We start from the raw sequence: 17987 nt of genomic DNA, 5'->3' as shown, positions 1-17987 counted from the left end.
ATAAATTCAATACTGTAAGCAGATTCAGTTTAGGGTCATTAAGATGCCCAGCCTGCCCTAGGAATCCATGAGCAGGTTGTAAGAGCCACTTGCCTTGGTGTTCTGCTTGAGCCTGGACACCCTTTGAGTGTAGTCTGGTGTGTGTGTGGAATAACATTGCCCACAGGTCTAAGGCTGTGATTGGCTGCCCAGACACATCAGCTACATCCCCCTGGAGGGCGTGGCACCTTGACTGACTGCATGGTTACTCCACAGCCATTTCCCTTGTACTGTGTACTGGGAAGAGGGTTGGTGTTAACAGTGCAGGCCCTTGATCCTGCTTAGTTAGACAAGTCAGGGCTGGTCCAGCATCAGAGCCATGGAGTCCGCTCAATTCTCTTTGGTCCTGGCACAGCCCACCTTCACGTCTGCCTGTGATCTTCCCTTTCAAGGCTTTGGCCCTGAGAACTATTTTGTTTTTCCAGTTTGGGGGTTGGCTGGTTCTGTTCCCTGGCCCTGGGCCCTCTGTAAACTTCTTCCTAGTATCTTCTATTAATTCTTGTCCCACTTCTAAGTGACTCTCAGGACTCCTACCTGCAAAGCAGGAAGTGCTTACAGTCAACCCTGGCTTTGTGATTTAGGACTGTGAGACTCAGAACAAGGTTTTAATCTTTCCAAATTTCATTTACAATCAGGAGACAAAGGCCTCTGTGAGGATGCACCTCTACGAAGATCACATGCTTCTGTATCAAGTGCAAGCAAGCATTCATAGCATGGAGGGAGTGACGTTCTCAGTGCCACCTTTCCTGATGTGAACATACCACAAATACCATTCCAGTTCTCATCTCTACTTATTTTTATTTGTATATTTTTATTTTTTATATTATATACATTGGTGTTCTGCCTCCATGTATGTCTGTGTGAGAGCGTCAGATCCCCTGGAAGTGAAATTACAGACAATTTCGAATAGCTGGTCTTTTTGCTACTTTGTGGGTTCTTCCTTCCACCATTCTCCACCCCATTTCTTCCATTTCAACTCCCCAACACAAATAGGAGAGAAAAGGATACAGGGGAAAGGGAGTGACGTGATTGTTAGATGACTTCCAGCTAATTAGGGAAGTTGAGTTCCTTGGGGCAAGCATGGTCTCCACTGTCAGGATATCCAATTTCTTCTTGTTTCTTCTTTGCATGTGACTACTTAACAAACCACGACCAACAGCAGCCAAGCAACAACGCCCAGTCCTCTCCTGGCCCCTAGCAGTTATGTATCCTCTCAAAAGTTCCCAGAATTCCAAATATCACACAATCATCTGCAGCTGGCAAAATCACCGCTCCCTAGAGCCCGAGGCTGTGACCGATCTGAAGTGCCCTCACATCCCACACCTGGGATTAAAATAAAATCATATTCTTATTGTATTTCTGTGTTTTTTTTTTAAAGAAACAAAAATTCCAAAGTTGTCATCAAGTTGTGAGCTGTCATGTGGGTGCTGGGAGTGGAACCTGGGTCCTTTGGGTTCAGTATTCTTAACCACTGAACATTCTCTACAGCCCCTTAGCTCTACTTTACAAAGGTTTTAAAATATATTTTGTGTGTGTGTGTGTTCATGAGCACATCACAACCCTGAAGAGAATGGCTTCTTTATTGCTACTCCTTCTTGCATAAAGTTGCAGCAACAGTCAGAAAACTAGAGGGAGTATAGATTTAGTTGACTTTAGACAAACAAGTCATCAAACCTGGATAACTCATCCTCAAGTTTCCTTACCTGCTAAATGAGACATTAATGATGACTTCCGGTGGCCGATCCACTTCTCCATCACAGCAGCTCCTCAGAAAGGATGGTGCCATTCATCCATGGATAGAGACTGCCCCCGAGTCTGGGCAGAGCTGGCCTGGTCAGCCACTGCACCGATACAGTATTCTGGGATCTCCAAACAAGGTAAGTCATGTTAGCTGGATCTTTTAGAATGTTCTCTCTGGTCACCTAGACGTGAAGCTGAGAAGTGGGTGCTGTGGAGAACAGTGCCAGTGGGCAGCTGGTGGCAGCTGCCAGCCAGGCGAGTGAACCCTACCTACCGATCTGGCCTCTACAGCCCCAACCACCATCTGAATGCAATTTCATAAGACCCCACCCCCACCCCACCCCCAACAGAATAGCCCCGTTGAGCCCAGAAACTGACAAACCAAGACCTGTAATATGGTATTTTTAGCTATTAAAGCATAAAGACTTGTTAAACAATGCTGCCTCCTGGGTGGGGGTGGGGAGGCGTTATAAAAATTAAATGAGATAATTCATACAAATGGAATAACAAGGTTCTCTGTCAGTGAAAACCAACTTTTTAAAAAGCACTCTACTTACAAGGTAGAAATCCCTTGACACTCATCGGGCACTTCCTAGTCCATATTTAGTGGGCACCTGTCCCAAGGATGCTAAACAGAAAAAAGTTTTGGAGTGTCTCCCTGAAGTCAATGATAGAATGCTGTCTTGAATGTTTTCATAATATTAAGCCCTATCTACTCCAGGAAGAGTGGCCAATGACAAGGTCAGGAATTAGAATTCAAAAGTGACTAAGACAAACACGAGGCAAACACGTGGGCGGTTTCTACATGGTTTCACACGTACATCGATTGAGAGAGGAATACGAAGGGCGCAGAGAGTAGGTGCGGTGAACTATCTCCCTTTAAGATGGCTTCTCGCTGCGCAGCTCCCCGTGGGCTGAAGCCTGCTGCTGAGTTGTCTGTGTACCAGCTTCTGCTGTGAGCAGCTGCTTGGACTTCTTGATGCAATTCCTGAAGTTGGCTTCTTGCACACCGGCTTAGACACCACTGTTCCTCCTGATCTTGTCAAGGAAGGACGGAAGGAAGAGAAAGGGAGAAAGGGTGGGAGAGAGGGAGGAGGGGCCTGCCTAAGCCTGGAACACCAGCCAGCAGAGATCGGGACATTGCTTGGGTCTTGTTAACTTCACATTAAACCCCAGATCCAAGAACAACCAAAAACAAGAGAAAAGAAAACACACACACACACACACACACACACACACACACACACACACACACACACATACACACACACCCTATTGTGTGGGGTTCAGAAAAATACCAGCAATTCCTTGGGAGCAAGTCTGTTTCAAAAACAACATCAGGGAGAATCAACAGCAGCCTCCTTGGGTTTCCAGCTGACACCGTGTTTTTAACAGGCTAGGGATCTCAGAAGCAGGTGAAACCAGTTATTACAAAACCCTCACAAGTTCATGCTGCGGTCACAGAAGCCGAGTCCGCAACAGCTGCCGAGTTTGTCAGGCTATCAGTTCCACACAAAGAGCTGAACTTTATAGCTTCTTAAAATTATCTTTAAAAGCATTTCATAGATGGTATTAAACAAACACTGGGGCTAAAAACTTTTTTTTTATTGTTTTATGTGTATGAGTGTTTCATGTACATGGATATGAGAACCATATGTGTGCAGTTCTTATGAAGACCAGAAGAGGGCGCCAGATACCCAAAACTGACGTCATGGACAGGCAGAGCTGCTTTATGGGTGCTGGACTCTAACCCAGGTCGTTCGGAAGAGTAGCATATCTCTCCATAACTGAGACATCTCTTTAACTTAAATTAAAATTTTTAATTTTAAATAACAATCATAAATTTCTGTGCCATTTGTTGCTTTGGTTTGGATTGATTTTTATTTGAGAAGCAGCGTGTGAGCAGAGCACACACCATTTGAGTCTGGGCCTTTCACCATTTCCCTGAGTCACCTAGAACCATTCTCAGGGTTCTTGCTTAGTAGTTTGTCTCTAATCACAGAGCAGAGTCTCCTCTACCCTCTCTATTCGAAAGTGTTTTATCACTGTTTGTATTAACATCTCTAGCAAAGACTGCAAATACAGTTAGCACAAAATAGACTTTTAACCAGCTTTCTACAATTTATGTAATTAACAATGTATTTGTACTATGAGGGGGACTCAGTCTGTTTAATCGTCTTCAAAGAGTACATTGCCCTATACATCGCCAACCCTTTTCTAGGCAGGAAGCAGGAACGTTAGCATTATAAAAAAAGTTCTTATAGGGAAAGAGTAAACTATTTCTTCTGGAATGTAAGGGAGAGTTGTAAGAATTTAGAGGTGAACTAGCATCTCAGAAATGCCTGGAGCTCTGTCTTGGGGAGATTGGAATCAGGATGTGCTTTGGGGCAGACAGGATGGGATACAGACGATTCCAGAAGCTGTAGGGCAAGCCCTAGACACTAGGGGCTTCTGTGGTCTGAGATGTGTGACTAGAAAGTTGGGCGTGTATATGGATGAAAGCATAGAGGATAGGCTTCAAAGGCTGGAACTAGACCCCAGTTAGAGGTGGATTCTAGGTATCAGGACATCAAGGACTTGCAGGAGCAAGAGAGTTGGCCAAGAGGCTCAGGAGGTAAGGATCACCTGCCCGAGCAGTGGAAAGTTCACCACTGAGAAAGGGGAAAGCTATCAGACGTTGGGGAACCCTTATGCTATGTCTAAAGCTCACCTTCTCAGCCTCTGCTCAGCCCCTTGAAGGCAATGTTTGAGGGTTCCTTGGCCATCCATGGCACTTACACAGCTGGCCAGGGGTTCAGTCCTCCCATTCTCCACACAGAAAACAGCTTTCCCCTGGTAACCTTATCCACTTCTAATGGAGCACTTGGGAGAAACAGGGCTCTGCAGTGCATCTCCAGATTTCTGTAGTTCATTGTTTCATAGCCCAAGGATCTGATTTTCCATCTATCTCTTCATCTTCAACTTGACTCTGTCTGGGACCCAATAGCTTATCCCTGGAATAATTTTGTTTGGGTTGTTTTTTTCTCCTTTTTTTTTTTTATGAACTTGCATGTGGTATGAACCTAAGCTGTTATTTATCAAATGAATGTGGAATCTTTTCAGTGACGTAGCTGCTTTCAAGTCACTCCTGCTCCTCTGAGCAGTCCCCCGACATCCACTCCCTTCCACTGTGCCAGCATAGAGCATCCACAAGGAGGTTTGGCATCTATTTAGTATATTCACTTCACAGAGGCAGATCAGCAAAGGAAGCCAGGTATGGACAGGGAGATTGAAACAGACTAGGGAAGAGGTGTTAGATAACTGGTTTTAGTGGCACTGGGCTAAAGATACTGGCCGCAGATTTGTAAATATTCAAAGCAAACTGCAGACTTCCCCGTCCCCCCCCCTACAGCATCCACACTTGTAGATCTTGGGGACTGTCTTGCCTTGGCCTCACCATAGCTTTTCAACTTTTTTTCTTTGTTGGACCGTGTCTATACAGCTTGGTCTGTGTATCTTATGCTCACACTTGGAATACAGCATAGTGGTGTGGGGAGCCAGCTCCTGGCAGTTCATCAGTTTAGAAGCTGAGGGTGAGAGAGAACAAGAACACACCCTTGCCCAAGGCTGCTCTCAGAGGATCACACTAGCAGCAAAAGGCCACTGAAATCAGCAAACATCACAAGTCAAGGGGATACCCTGTCCCCTCAGAAGGCCAGCTAGGTAGAATGTACCCACACAGCACTGGGTGTGGGTGCAGCAGATCGGCCAACCTTGTTTCTCTCAGGTGTACCCACTATGGAGTATTCCTATTTATCTCATTTTCTCACATTTAAAGAACAATTTCCTGCACTTAGAAGGCCCCTCACTTTGGTGCCAGCACTCATAATCCAGGGCTTTCCTTCAGTCAGAAAGGTTCTGGGTTCATGGCATGGTGGCCTAAGGTAGGTACTGCCCAACTCTCAGCAAAGAATCCCGGAACACCTCTTACCTACTGAATATCTTCGGTGTGGGGAAATGGTTTTCAGCTCAAGGGAAGATTTCATAAGACCACTGATGGTCTGGACATACTGTCTTAACTCTCCTCAGACTGCTTGCTTTTGTAATCTACATGAAGAGCCAATCGATGAGATTTCCTGCAATGCTTCAGGCTGCTGGGGTATTATCTGGGAGCAAGGAGTGTGAGCAGTTTCTTAAATGCCTTCAGGCTAACTACATCAATAGCTCATATTGCACTAGTCTTCGAAGACAGAAATGATCACAGTGTGGCTGGAGAGCCCTCCCACGTAGTAGTCTCTTCTTGTTTATAAATGAAGCAGTCGTGCTCTCTCTCTGGAAACAGCAGTTACTCACAAGGAGGAAACTCAATCTCTGAGGTTCCAGGAACATCCTAGAGCTCCCAGGGTGCTCCCCATCCCTCTTCACTTCCGGATGCAGTGAACAGGTGACACCTAGGGATCCACAACCTGCAAAATAAGTTAGGGGGACCATGCCCTTGCTTGAAACCTCCAGCAGAGTCTCCAGGAGCTTCTGTCTGGTGCTGGGAACTGGCCAGGCTGACCCAGGGTTTGCCAGCTTGCCAGACATGAGGTACTGTTGTGATTTGAATGTGCTTGGCCCAGTGAGTGGCACTATTAGGAGGTGTGGCCTTGTTGGAGCAGGAGTGGCCTTGTTGCGACCCATCAAGTAAGATGAATGAATTCATCTGTGGATGGATGCCTTATCTAAGAGGCTGGCGAGCACAGCCTGTTTATTTATAGTGAGGACCTCCACCACTTTTGGGCAGCTGAGATGTTGCTACCTGCATGGTTCCCTCTCACCTAAGTAAAAGTCCAGAGAAGCCACATCTGTCATAAAATTCTAGATTCCATGAGATAAGAGACCTGAAGGGAAAACACCTGTCAAAGCCAGAGACCAGAAAGCCTTGCTCGAGTTTCCCTTCCTAAACACTGCGGCAAACGCAGGCCTCTGTTTCCTTATTTGTTTGTAGACTCCAGACTGCTCATGATTCACGGACACCAAAGATGCACTCTGGCCTCTGCTTTCAGCTTCACATTGACTCCTGTACTGTCCTTTAACTTTGGCTCTTTCAGCTTTGATCTAGAATCGTGATCTTTACGGAAACTCGGAATCAAAGTCAGATGTCTTTCTGCCTTTCAGATGAGGAAGCAGAGGTAAGCAACTTATGCACTACGCACGTAAGCTAGTGAGCCAAACCTGACTGTCATCTCGACTGCACAGCAATACTGTCCTCCAGGAGTGACCTCCTCACCTCCAGGGAGCATCTCACATTGAAACCCTGAACTGACACGGGTGGTCATGAGAGTGTTGCTGGTTTGCATTGTCTCTTTTAGAGATGAAATGACGGTCTTGGGAAAATAGAAACGTAAACAGCCAATGAGAACTTGGGACTCAAACAGTCCCGCTTAAACAGCCAATGAGAACGTGGGACTCAAACAGTCCTGCTTAAACAGCCAATGAGAACGTGGGACTCAAACAGTCCCGCTTATAGTGCAGCGCTGTGTAAAACACGAGTGATATGTTAAACAAACAGGGTACTTAACACAGGACACACACAGAGTTCACTGCAACGCTCTAGGGGGCATCTCACGACAGGCCACAGAGGATCGCCACGCCCTCCACAGGCTGCCTTTTGTGAACTGTGTGAGTTTCCTGATGATAAACAAATAGGACCATTTCTACAATTTTCTATGTTATTCAGAGTCTGTGAAGCAAATAGGCCTTTGTTCATATTTATGAAGAATAGGAATAGTAGTTTTAAGCCCGCTCACTGATCAGAGCTTCTAAGGTCTCACATACAGCTTGGGAAATTTTAATAAACAATAGCAAATTGAGAACTGCATGGGGCAATTTGAATTAAAAAGAAGATAAATGGGCTGCAGAGATGACATAGTGAGTAAAGGCATATGCTTGAAGACATGACTTTAGATCTCCAGCACTGCCCCGGCACATACACACACGCACACGCGCACGCGCACACGCACCCCTAGGGAAGTGGAGACAAGCAGATCCCAGAGCTCACTGGCAGTGTTAATCAGCTGGTGGGCTCCAGGTTCAGTGAAAAACCCTATCTCAAAAAACCAAAACAACAACAACAAAAAAAAACCAGGTTGGAGTTCAACAGAGGAAGGCAGCTGGCCTCAGCCTCGGGCCTCCATGCAAACCTCCGTGTGTATACACACCCATAGATACAGAAAGAGAGAGAGAGAAATGAGCATGGTATGTAACTCAGTAGTAGGGGCCTCTGGGAGCACGAGCTAGTTTTACTCTCCAGCCCCACAAAGGAAAAGGAGGAAAGGAAAAGGGAAGTGGTCACAGACAGCCCCGAAACTCATCCCAAGCATTCAGATGCCAACCCCCCCACCCCACCCCCCCGCCCGGGCCCTACATATCTTACAGAACCAGTGAGCGGTCAGCAGCGACTTTATTGAGCATCTGCATGGTGGCGCAGCACTGTACAGAGTTATTATGGTCGACTGACGTGGTTTTCTCACCCTCTCTGTAAAGGGGTCCTTTATCTTCCCCGATCTTGCAGGTTTACTTCCTGTGCTGCAGGACGGGCACATATCCTCAGTGTGGTGCTTGCCACAACACATCACAGCATGGATTGTACTGTGTTTTCCCACCATACTGGAAACTCTTTATAGATGGAGCATCTCCCACCTCTGCAACCCTGATGACCAAATGCGTGTTTGTGAGATGCATGGATGAGGGAAGAGCAGAGGATCCCTCCTTGGGTTCCTTCCATTCCCTAGTTTGCATTAGGTGGAAAAGGCACTAAGGGAGAGAGGTGACATGGCTGACACAGGCTAGCAAAACAGTTCCATGAATGACAAAGTTGGCTAACTTTTCCAAGGGCCTGAGAACAGAATGAAGCTGCAGCAAACCCTCCAAGCTGAAGACAGGGGTTTTGTCTCCCAACCCCCATGTCAGAGGCCTAAGCTGCCTCCTGGGAGTGGGCCATCAGCCCAGAGATCTGGTAGGACTTTAAAAACAAATACAGCTAGTTCCAGTGAACCAGAGGCCCTGCCAACAAGAAACTCCAGAATGAAGGGCCTCAGCCCTCCAACCTGAAGATATAGTTTTGTCTTATTATCATTTCCCATATTTAAAAAAAAATGCCACACAAGAATAAATAACCGGACAGCTGAATATGGCAGCAGGGGGTGGGTAGGGTATTTCCAAGTTGCAAATATTCACTGAAAGGAAAAGGGCTTCATTGAGAGGCATTTTGTTAGTAGTGCCACATCCAGTTGATGATGCAGAGCCTGGTATCTTTGATAGGTGATAAAATCCTACTTACACCCAGGGAGGTACACCCTGGTGTGATGGGGTGACCTAGCTGACCATGACCTGCCTCCACTAGCCCTGCAAACAAAGTCAAATACAGCCTCCTTGTGCCTCTGGGTCCTAAACAAATGAGGGTTTGGCCACACCATTTCTCTGGCAATTTCTGAGAGTCCCTTTTGGACTCATCAGTGCCCAGGTAAGCCCTCACCCTCCCACTGACAGAGCAAACTCCTGGCAAATACTGCTGTGAGTCCCACCCTCGATGACTGGTGTGTATCTACCTGAGCAAGGGCTTGTCTGCTGTCCAGGTTCCTAGTCACGGCTGCATGGAAGCCTGCAGGCTGCTAGTCCCCTCTGGTGCCATTCAAATCTATTTCCGCAAAATTTAATTCTCATGTGCCAGCTGGGAACAGCCGATGTTCTGTCCCCTCTGGCTCCTTTTGTTGTAATTTCTAGTGCAAGATTTTAAATAATAAGTGATTGATCAAAACTGAAAATAAGCTCTCAAATTTAACTTGCATTAATGAAGGACTGCTTTTTTTTAGCCTCAAACACACTATAAAAATAATATTCTAAGAGATAATAATTCTTAAATATGTACATACATATACTTCTACCCAAGAAGACCAGAATGGTTTTTTTTTATTATTATTATTTCTATTACCTAGATAGTTATAACAAATAATTGTTTCAGGAGAGAAGTCAGACTGGTTTATGGTACCGAATACTCACTTGATGGATTAGATGCTGAGAATATGAAGTTTCATATTTTATTAACATGCAGGTCTTTGTGTTTAATGTCCTCAGCCAGTGATGTAATATAACTCGGACAAAGCTTCCCTAGGAATGCCTGTAGACACAGAGCGCCTACTTCATGCTGCCTCCTCTACGCCTAGAGGGACCAGGTCTGCTCCAACTGGGGCTGCATTCAAATTTTATTATGTCATATTTGGCATAAAATGCTTATTGTGACCCAGCAAAATTCAACTTTGGGAGAAAATTAAAACCAACCAAACCCTGGAGACCTAGGTAAAGGTCAGAGCTACAGCAGATGCTGCCTCCATAAGGGAAGGATTTCAACAGAGCAGTCACTGGCTCATCGCTAGGGACAGCTGGGTAGGAGAGAAAGAGGGGATGCTGAGACTGGACCACAATATACAGATCTAGTTTGCCTTAAATCTCCAAGAGTAATGGAAGGCACACAATGCCATTTCTCACAGCATTTAACGCCATCCTCCTTATTATTAATTTTCATAATAAGCCCGGATCATGCCAGGTGTTTCCCTCTAAGTAGGAGAGTGGTGGTAAAGTTACCAGACTCGTGGAAGTGACACCAAACCTACCCTGAACATTTCTCTTAGATCAAACCTAGAGCATGCCGTACTCTTTTGCAGAAAAACACACATACCCACCAGGCAAACAAAACACAATAGCTGACAAGGAACAGAAACCTGCTGTTTAAAAAAAAAAAAAAAAAAAAAAATCAAAATTCACCACAACGAACATTACTAGGTTTTTGAGTTCTATAACTCCCCGGAATTGTCTAGAGTAACCTTGTAGCCAATCCGCTTGAAGACACTAAAAACAATCTGAAACAGGCCACCCATGGTGCCAAAAGCAGTGTCAAAGAGGAGCGAGAGGGTACCGCCCAGGCCCACAGCAATGTCCTTGCACACAAGGGGAATGGCCCCCACAGTATACACAGGGAAAGTGGCTACGTCCACAAGGACTCGGAGAGGGATGCTCAGGGCTCTGCAGACAGCCTTTAGCAGACAGCAGAGGATCCGGAGAAAGGCCCTGATGACTTTGGCCACGACCTTGAGCACTTTCCAAGGAATGCTCACCAACTCTTGTCCAATGGCCATGAGGTATGACACAGTAGCTTCGCCCAGACTGTATAGGCAACTCTCAACAGTGTTTATCACCTGCTTGGCCACAAACCAAAGGAGATGGATTATATTCCTTAAGACGGCTGTAACAAGGTAATAAATTAACTGGAAAAGCTTAATGAACGGGGTAGCAAGGAAACCCAGGACTTTTCCCAGAAAACTGCCCCCTTCCTCCGGTGATGCTTCTGGAGACAGCAGGGCAGACCTCTGGCTTTGGGTGCTGGCAAGGGGACTCATGATCTCTTGAGACTTCAGAGACCGCTCCTCATCTTGGACTTGGTTGACCACTTCCAGAATCTTCTTCATCTTCTCTGTGTCTTGCTCCGTTTCACCACAGTTGTCCTGGAACAGCTGGGGCTTATGAGGAAGTAGCTTCTCAAGGTCTCTCACCATCACATCCTCTATGACATTACTGTCCTGGGTGTGCTTGATGAAGCCCATGGCCCAGCCTCCTCCAGGGACTGCACAGCAGGCTGCCAGCCAGACGAATTCAGGGATAGTCACTTTGCCGTTAACTTTGAGCTCTGAGGGGACAGCACCCGTGAGGGTGTAGAGGTCTTTGCCATCGTTGCAGTGTGGGAACAAGGCTTGGTCCATGAGGCTGTTGAGATTCATGTGCCATCGTTCCCGGAAAGACTGGGTCATTGGAACTGAATTTGTGAGTGGGAATGTGGGCGTCTGGAGGTCACTGTTAAGGGGAAATGGGTACAGCTGTCCGATTTCATAGCCAGAGTCAAGGTAGTCCGCATTCAAGGCTTGCTTGCTTCCTAGGTTGTTCACGGAGGTGACAGCATCAGCCTCATCAATTACCTCCTCAAAGTTGCTGTCAGGATCATCAATCTGAAAGAAAGAAGGCAGAGCTGAGATTTGTTCCTGCTCACAGAGGTGGGAGGAGCACCTGAACCACCTGCCAAAGCAAGGGACATCCTACCCTTCCACCACGTCTCACCCTTGGGTTCTAAAGAAGTGTTTCTTACACACACACACACACACACACACACACACACACACACACTATTCTAGTATCCCTCAATGTTGGTATTTGGAGGTGTCCTCAAATAGGATGCATCTTACTTCATGTTCTATGCCTGTCCCACCTCATACAGTCGTGATGACTCTTCTCAATGTGCTTATGTATATACATGCAGGTAGGTATATATAGGGAGTGTACACATACATGCACATGCATGTGACATCAGCGCCATTACTCCAGAACCACCCATCCTTTAAAAAAAAAAAAAAAAACTATTAACTTACGAAGAATTCAGTTTCATTATGGCACTTTTTCAAACAAAATTTGGTTTTGTTGTTTCTCTTCCAGGCCTTGGTTTTGTTTGTTTGTTTTAAATTTAAACAAAAAATTTAATTATATGTCATGTATTTGTGAGGAGTTATGTGCAGTGTGTACAGATGCACACAAAGGCCAAAAGAGGGCATCAGCTCTCCTGGAGCTGTATTTACAGAAGGCCATACACTGCTGGCTGTGGTGCTGGAGATGGAGCTTGGGTCCCCTGGAAGAGCCACCCCTCCAGCGTGCCAACCTTGTTTAGTGAGACAAAGTCTCTCATTCACCTGGGGTTCACTAACCAGGCTGAATGGCCATCAAGCCTCAGGAATTTGCCTGTCTCTATCTCCCTTGCACTGGGATTACAAGCCCAAGCCATCACATCTGGACTCTTCAGTGTGGTTTTCGGGGACAGAGCTTATTCTGAAAGCACTTTACTGGCTGAGCCATCCTCCAGGCCTGAATTTTCTTTATCTTGGTTGCTAAGACTGAACCCAAAAGACCAAGCGTAGGCCCTCCCATCTCCTATCCTGTGATAATCTTTTAAAATTTCTTCCACTTTTAGATTAACTGATGTTCGAATTAATCTATGATGCTTACTATGATTAACATGCCAATCAATATATGTGCTATATATCAATTATAATATATAGATGTATCTTTTCCTCTTTCTATACAGGTACTTTGTAGTTCAACAGTATATATATATATATATATATATATATATATATATATATATATATATACACATATATCTATACACATGTAGATAATTGATAGATAGATAGATAGATAGATAGATAGATAGATAGATTAGACAGATAATTAGTTGGTTTGCTAATCCAAGGGCATAAGAACTCTGAGTTAAGGACTATGTTTCTTTCCCAAACTAGACTGTAAATTCCTTGGTAGCAGTGACTGTGGTTTTGCTAGAGAACCCAGTCTAAGGCCGGTGGACTTTCTGTTCACTTTTAGGCCCAGAGAAGATCATAGCGACAGCGTTTGTAACAAGGGCTTGAACAAAAATCTAAAATGTGAAGTAAATGATAATATATCCCCTAACCATCTTGAACCCTTTAAACAGTACTTTCAATTCTGGGGAGTGTGTGGTTTGGAAGTACGTGCTGTAATATCGAAAGCAAAGGCAAGATACAGAATTAAATGGTCAGGGCTAGAAAGATGGCTAAGTGGTTAGCTCTGGCTACTCTTGACTGACTCAGTTCCCAGCACCCACATATTGGCTCACATCCATCTGTAACTCCACTTCCAGGGGGATCTGATGCCTTCTTCTGTGTCTGAGGGCACCAGGCTCACGTGCGATATAAACAGACACATGCAGACAAACACTCATACACACAAAATATAATAAATCAAACATTTTAAAGGATCATAATTTGCTTAAAAGCCCAAAACTATCCCCTCTTAAAAATACCCAGGACATTTTAGGAGGACATATGTGCAATCAACACTGGTTGATTGATTCCTGGATTGCCGATATTTCTTTCAATTTTTTGGTCCCTGTACCACCCCTACTCACAAATCAAAACAAATCTCTTCTTGCTAACTGACTCCCTAATATTGGAGCTAACTCCCTACACCACCCTTCAAACCTCCAGTCAAGCCACAGCCATAGGGTTTTGTCAGCAGCCTAGGGCAGGCCGACTATGAGTTTGCCTGGCTCTGCTGTGGCCTTTTCCAGTGTAACCACAGAGTAAGTGAGGGTGAGGGTCCTGCAGGCTGGCATGAAACAGGTATGTCTGCTGGAGCCTCCCACACTTATCTCCATAGGCTGACCCCTCGGAGTCACTCCATTCTCCCTAGCCTAGGAAACAATGTGTCTAGACACTCCCCACACCCACCCCATCCCTCCTAGGAAAGAGATAAGAAGCTCATTCATTTTGCAAGTCTTTTGTCTCCACTTTCTTACAGCTGAAAGATATACTCCAGGAAACAGTAGCCTTGCTGCTCGATGAGGAGATCAAGACACAGCAGAATCAGGGTTCTCCGGGTAAGCATAAGTCCACTCGCCTCACGATGTTGCCTTTGTATTCATTCATTCACTAGGGTAGTTTGTCTGCACTGAAGCTGTGTTAGCCTTTCTAGGGGAAGTCTGCACATAGCTTCTGGTCTTTCTGTTGGCAGAGCACAGACACCATACTGAAGTGTTTTCAACGCCAAGGGCCACCGAGGGATAGACTGCAGGCCTAGGGTGTGACCAGAGGAGCAGGGTTCTAGGATGATGAAGGAGATAAAGGCTAAAGAAAGGGGAGAGGAGGGTGGAGAACAACGGGAGTCAGAGGACATAAACATCCTGGTATGGGGGAGAAACTAGGGCTGGACTGACTCATGGTAAACTGCAAGCTAGCCACAGGGGCTCCACAGGAGACTCTGAGTAGGGTGCCTCTGCTTGTGTTCTGACCACATGGGGCTTACTGGGCCCCACAATTCCAGGATTTTTGCAGAGCCTGATATTTTAGCTTTTCTCGGGTTTTTAATGTGTTTTATCCTTCCAAGGAGCCCAGAATTTCAGAAGGAAACATGAGGCTTTGTCCATGAAGGATACAAGATCCTCAAAAAGGAATCCTTACCCCACAAAGCTATACAGCTTACCTAGGGTACCCTGGTTAGATGGGGTCCCTTCTGTGTTTCTTTCTGCTGAGTGGTTCAGGACTGTCAAAGGACTGACTTGGTGATTTTTGATCTGAGGGTTTGCTATCCATACTTCCTGGGTATGTGGGGAACAGACCAGGCAGGATGGGCCACGAAGGCTGGACCATGGAAGGCTGCTGTGTCAGCACTTGATCTGGCTGCTTCCTTTTGTTCTGTGCACCATCAGAGGTGGCACAGAACACCAAGCAGCCACGCAAAGCAAACTTTCTGAACTAAAATCACAAAATCAGTGCCAACAAGCCTCTTCCACCCCTGCACCACACAGTGGAGTTAAACAGGAAAGAATCCGAAGTTATCAAGGTAACCTTGGTCACGGGATCTCACCTTCCTGAGACCTGTTTCCAGTAGGCAGAGCTCCACGTTTCCTCCAGTATAATGACAGATTTGATGGAACAATAAGAATGGGAACTCAAGACAAACTGAATAACAGACTCCACAGAGGTCTAGGAACTGCAGCACACCCTGGAGCTGCCAGTGTTAGAGACGGTTCCAAAATGACTGTGGTATCTCACACCCTGGAGTTTCTGGGGTTAGAGATGATTCCAAAAAGACTGAGGTATCTCTGTGTTCTGTGTGTTTGAGAGTCACTACACCCTGGGTGTATGGGACTATGTGGGCCACACTTGACCTGTCCCACCAAGGTATGGCACATACCTCATGTGATGGCTTCTTCCGGTTCCCAATGCCTGCCCCTCATGATCAGAGCTTTCACAGGGATCATTCATGGCCCCCCTCAAAGCCCGCCAGCTCATTAACACTTATCTGGAGATTCAGCAGTCATCTAATGTGGTTTGAATGTGATCTGTCCCCCACCAAGTCATGTGACTGAACACCAATCAGCCCTCAACGGAGGAAATGAATCTCTAGGGGCTGGCCATGAGATTTTATAGCCCTCCTCATTTCCTGTCCCATCTCTGCATCCTGATTGGCCCAGATATTGTGAACAAATTGGCATACCACAGCTGTACCTCACTTTCTCTGACAGGATGAACTGTACATTCAAACCACAACTAAAGTAAATCTACCTTCAGCTGCCTATACATACATACATACATACATACATATACATAAATACATATATATATGTGTGTATACACATACATACATACATACATACATATATATGTATATAGTGATGAGGAAAGCAGCTAAGACTCACAATTTCCTACCTAAACACTGAAATGACAAATCTGCCCTGGGTGATCTTTTTGTGCACCAAGTAAAGAGTGTCTTTGTTTTATTCAAACGCCGATTTCTGTGCATGCAGAGAATTGAGTGCAAACTGGACTTTGGTACTTTTATTCCTATGGCTGCATCATGCACTCTCTCTCTTACTTTCTGATTGGTTAAATAAAAAGCAGATAGCCTACAGCAGAGGAGGAGAGAAAAGGCTGGACTTCCGGCAGAGATAGGAACTCTGGGAGAGTCCTGTGTGGAAGATTTCACCAGCCAGCTGTGGAGGAAGAAGCTGAGTGTGGTGAAATTGAGAGGTAATTAACAAGCCACTGGCAAAACATAGATTAATATGTATGTGCTAACTTAAGTTATAAGAGCTAGTTGGGAATGAGAGTAAGCTAGGCCTGAAGCTATAATTAATAAATAAATATAAGTTTCAGAGTCTCTATTTAGAGCTGGGGCAGGTGTAGAAAGTCCGTAACAGTTATACAAATCCATCCAGTTTACTCTCTTCTCAAACCAATCCCCATTCCAAGAGGCTATGGACAATTATGCACTAGAAGGGCTGTCCACAAGGCCAGCGCTCACTGCTGTCCTATCAGCTGTAGGCATTGGAAGACAGCTGAACATTGCTTTTTCCTCCTGCAGGGGACAGGGAAGTGGGGAAGTGCCCACCATGGTAGGCCAGATTTGTCTGACCAGGACCTCAGAACAATACACTGCTATATTCAAATTAATGTGGATGCTACAGGCCAAAATTAAAACAGAAAAGAACTAGAGAAATCTCCCAAGATCTATCTACTCTACTAATCAACTGCTGGCAAAAGGACAAGGGGCAAAACCCATCACAAAATGGCAAAGAGCCTTTTCTTTCAAACCCTCGGAGGGCTTCACAGCTGTCCAGATTCCTTCTTCTTGTCTTGATCTCTTTCCCACATTTTACATCTTACTCTCTCCATCTGACACAGCTCTCTTTCAGCTGTATCCAGCTTAGATTTTTCCAGTGAGATATTTTCCTTAGAATTTGTTTCACTCCTGCCCTCTAATGCATTTTTATCTCTCGGAAGCTTGACTACACTTATTTTAACATTCCCCTAAAGACAGTCTGCTTCCTTTGGGTGTTTTGATTTGCTTATATACTTATTACTTGTACGTGTTTGCTGGGGGTGGGGGCTGTGTGGAATCCTACAGGCTTAGCCCTTTACACTGTGCCATCTCCACAGTCCCCCTTCTGTCGGCTTATGCTACTTGGCTTTCAGGTGGTATCTAAGCACTCCGCAGCATCCACTGATGAACAGGTCTTTCCAAGGGCTCAGTGGGTTGTGAGGTGAGCAGTGGAACCAACACTACTTGCCTTAGCCAGGACCCTTCCTCAGTTCAGGGTTTCTCATGGAGAAGGAAGGGCAGAGCTGTGAATGAGAAGGACAGTGTTGGGGGGAAGGGGAGGGAGAGTATTGGGGGAGCTAGCCCTAAGCAGCTCCCACAGGGACCTGTTCTGCAATCCTGGGCAATTCCTCACAGCCTGGCCTGCAAACTGAAGCATCTTGTTGGATTTGCCAGGACTGCAGCCCTTTCTCAACTCTCAGCTACTCTCAGGGAGTCCTGTTGTACTTCCATGACACAAGCCTACAGGTGGTCTTTATCTCCGGTCCCTGGGCATGCCAGTGGCCAGTCCCAATGTCCACTGGCTCCCAATAGATCCCTCTCACCGCTTCTTACATAGTTTCCAAACCTAAGAATTTCATTTCCTTTTTGCTCAAATATGAATTTAATTTTTTTTTTTTTAAATTACACATATGTAGTAGCAGTGGGAAATCTCCTTTCATGCCTTGGCTCCTGACCAGTGCCCGGGTCTAAACAGCATTTCTGCCGAAGACCTTTGAACCTTTCCATTTTGC

The 17987-nt window shown here is 45.6% G+C and overlaps 1 protein-coding gene and 1 long non-coding RNA gene across 2 annotated transcripts in view; both read right to left on the bottom strand.

Annotated features, from left to right (window-relative positions):
- Positions 1-817: 817 nt before the first annotated feature.
- On the bottom strand, positions 818-8124 carry LOC143439674 (uncharacterized). The gene is made up of 2 exons (XR_013107759.1): positions 1743-8124; positions 818-1362 (listed from the first exon to the last, which is right to left on the bottom strand). It is a non-coding gene; the product is annotated as an uncharacterized LOC143439674 (long non-coding RNA).
- A 60-nt stretch (positions 8125-8184) lies between these two features.
- The window catches only part of Endod1 (endonuclease domain containing 1), a 29033-nt gene continuing 19230 nt past the window's right edge, over positions 8185-17987 (bottom strand). Inside the window, exon 2 of the mRNA XM_076926055.1 lies at positions 8185-11798. Within this exon, the coding sequence (XP_076782170.1) occupies positions 10593-11798 (1206 nt within the window). The 3' untranslated portion in view covers positions 8185-10592. The remainder of the gene's footprint in view (positions 11799-17987) is intronic.

Source organism: Arvicanthis niloticus, chromosome 27 (genome assembly GCF_011762505.2).
Source record: "Arvicanthis niloticus isolate mArvNil1 chromosome 27, mArvNil1.pat.X, whole genome shotgun sequence".
NCBI classification, from domain to species: domain Eukaryota; kingdom Metazoa; phylum Chordata; class Mammalia; order Rodentia; family Muridae; genus Arvicanthis; species Arvicanthis niloticus.
Note: the sequence above shows the minus strand (reverse complement) of the source record. Positions and strands in the feature narration are given on the sequence as shown.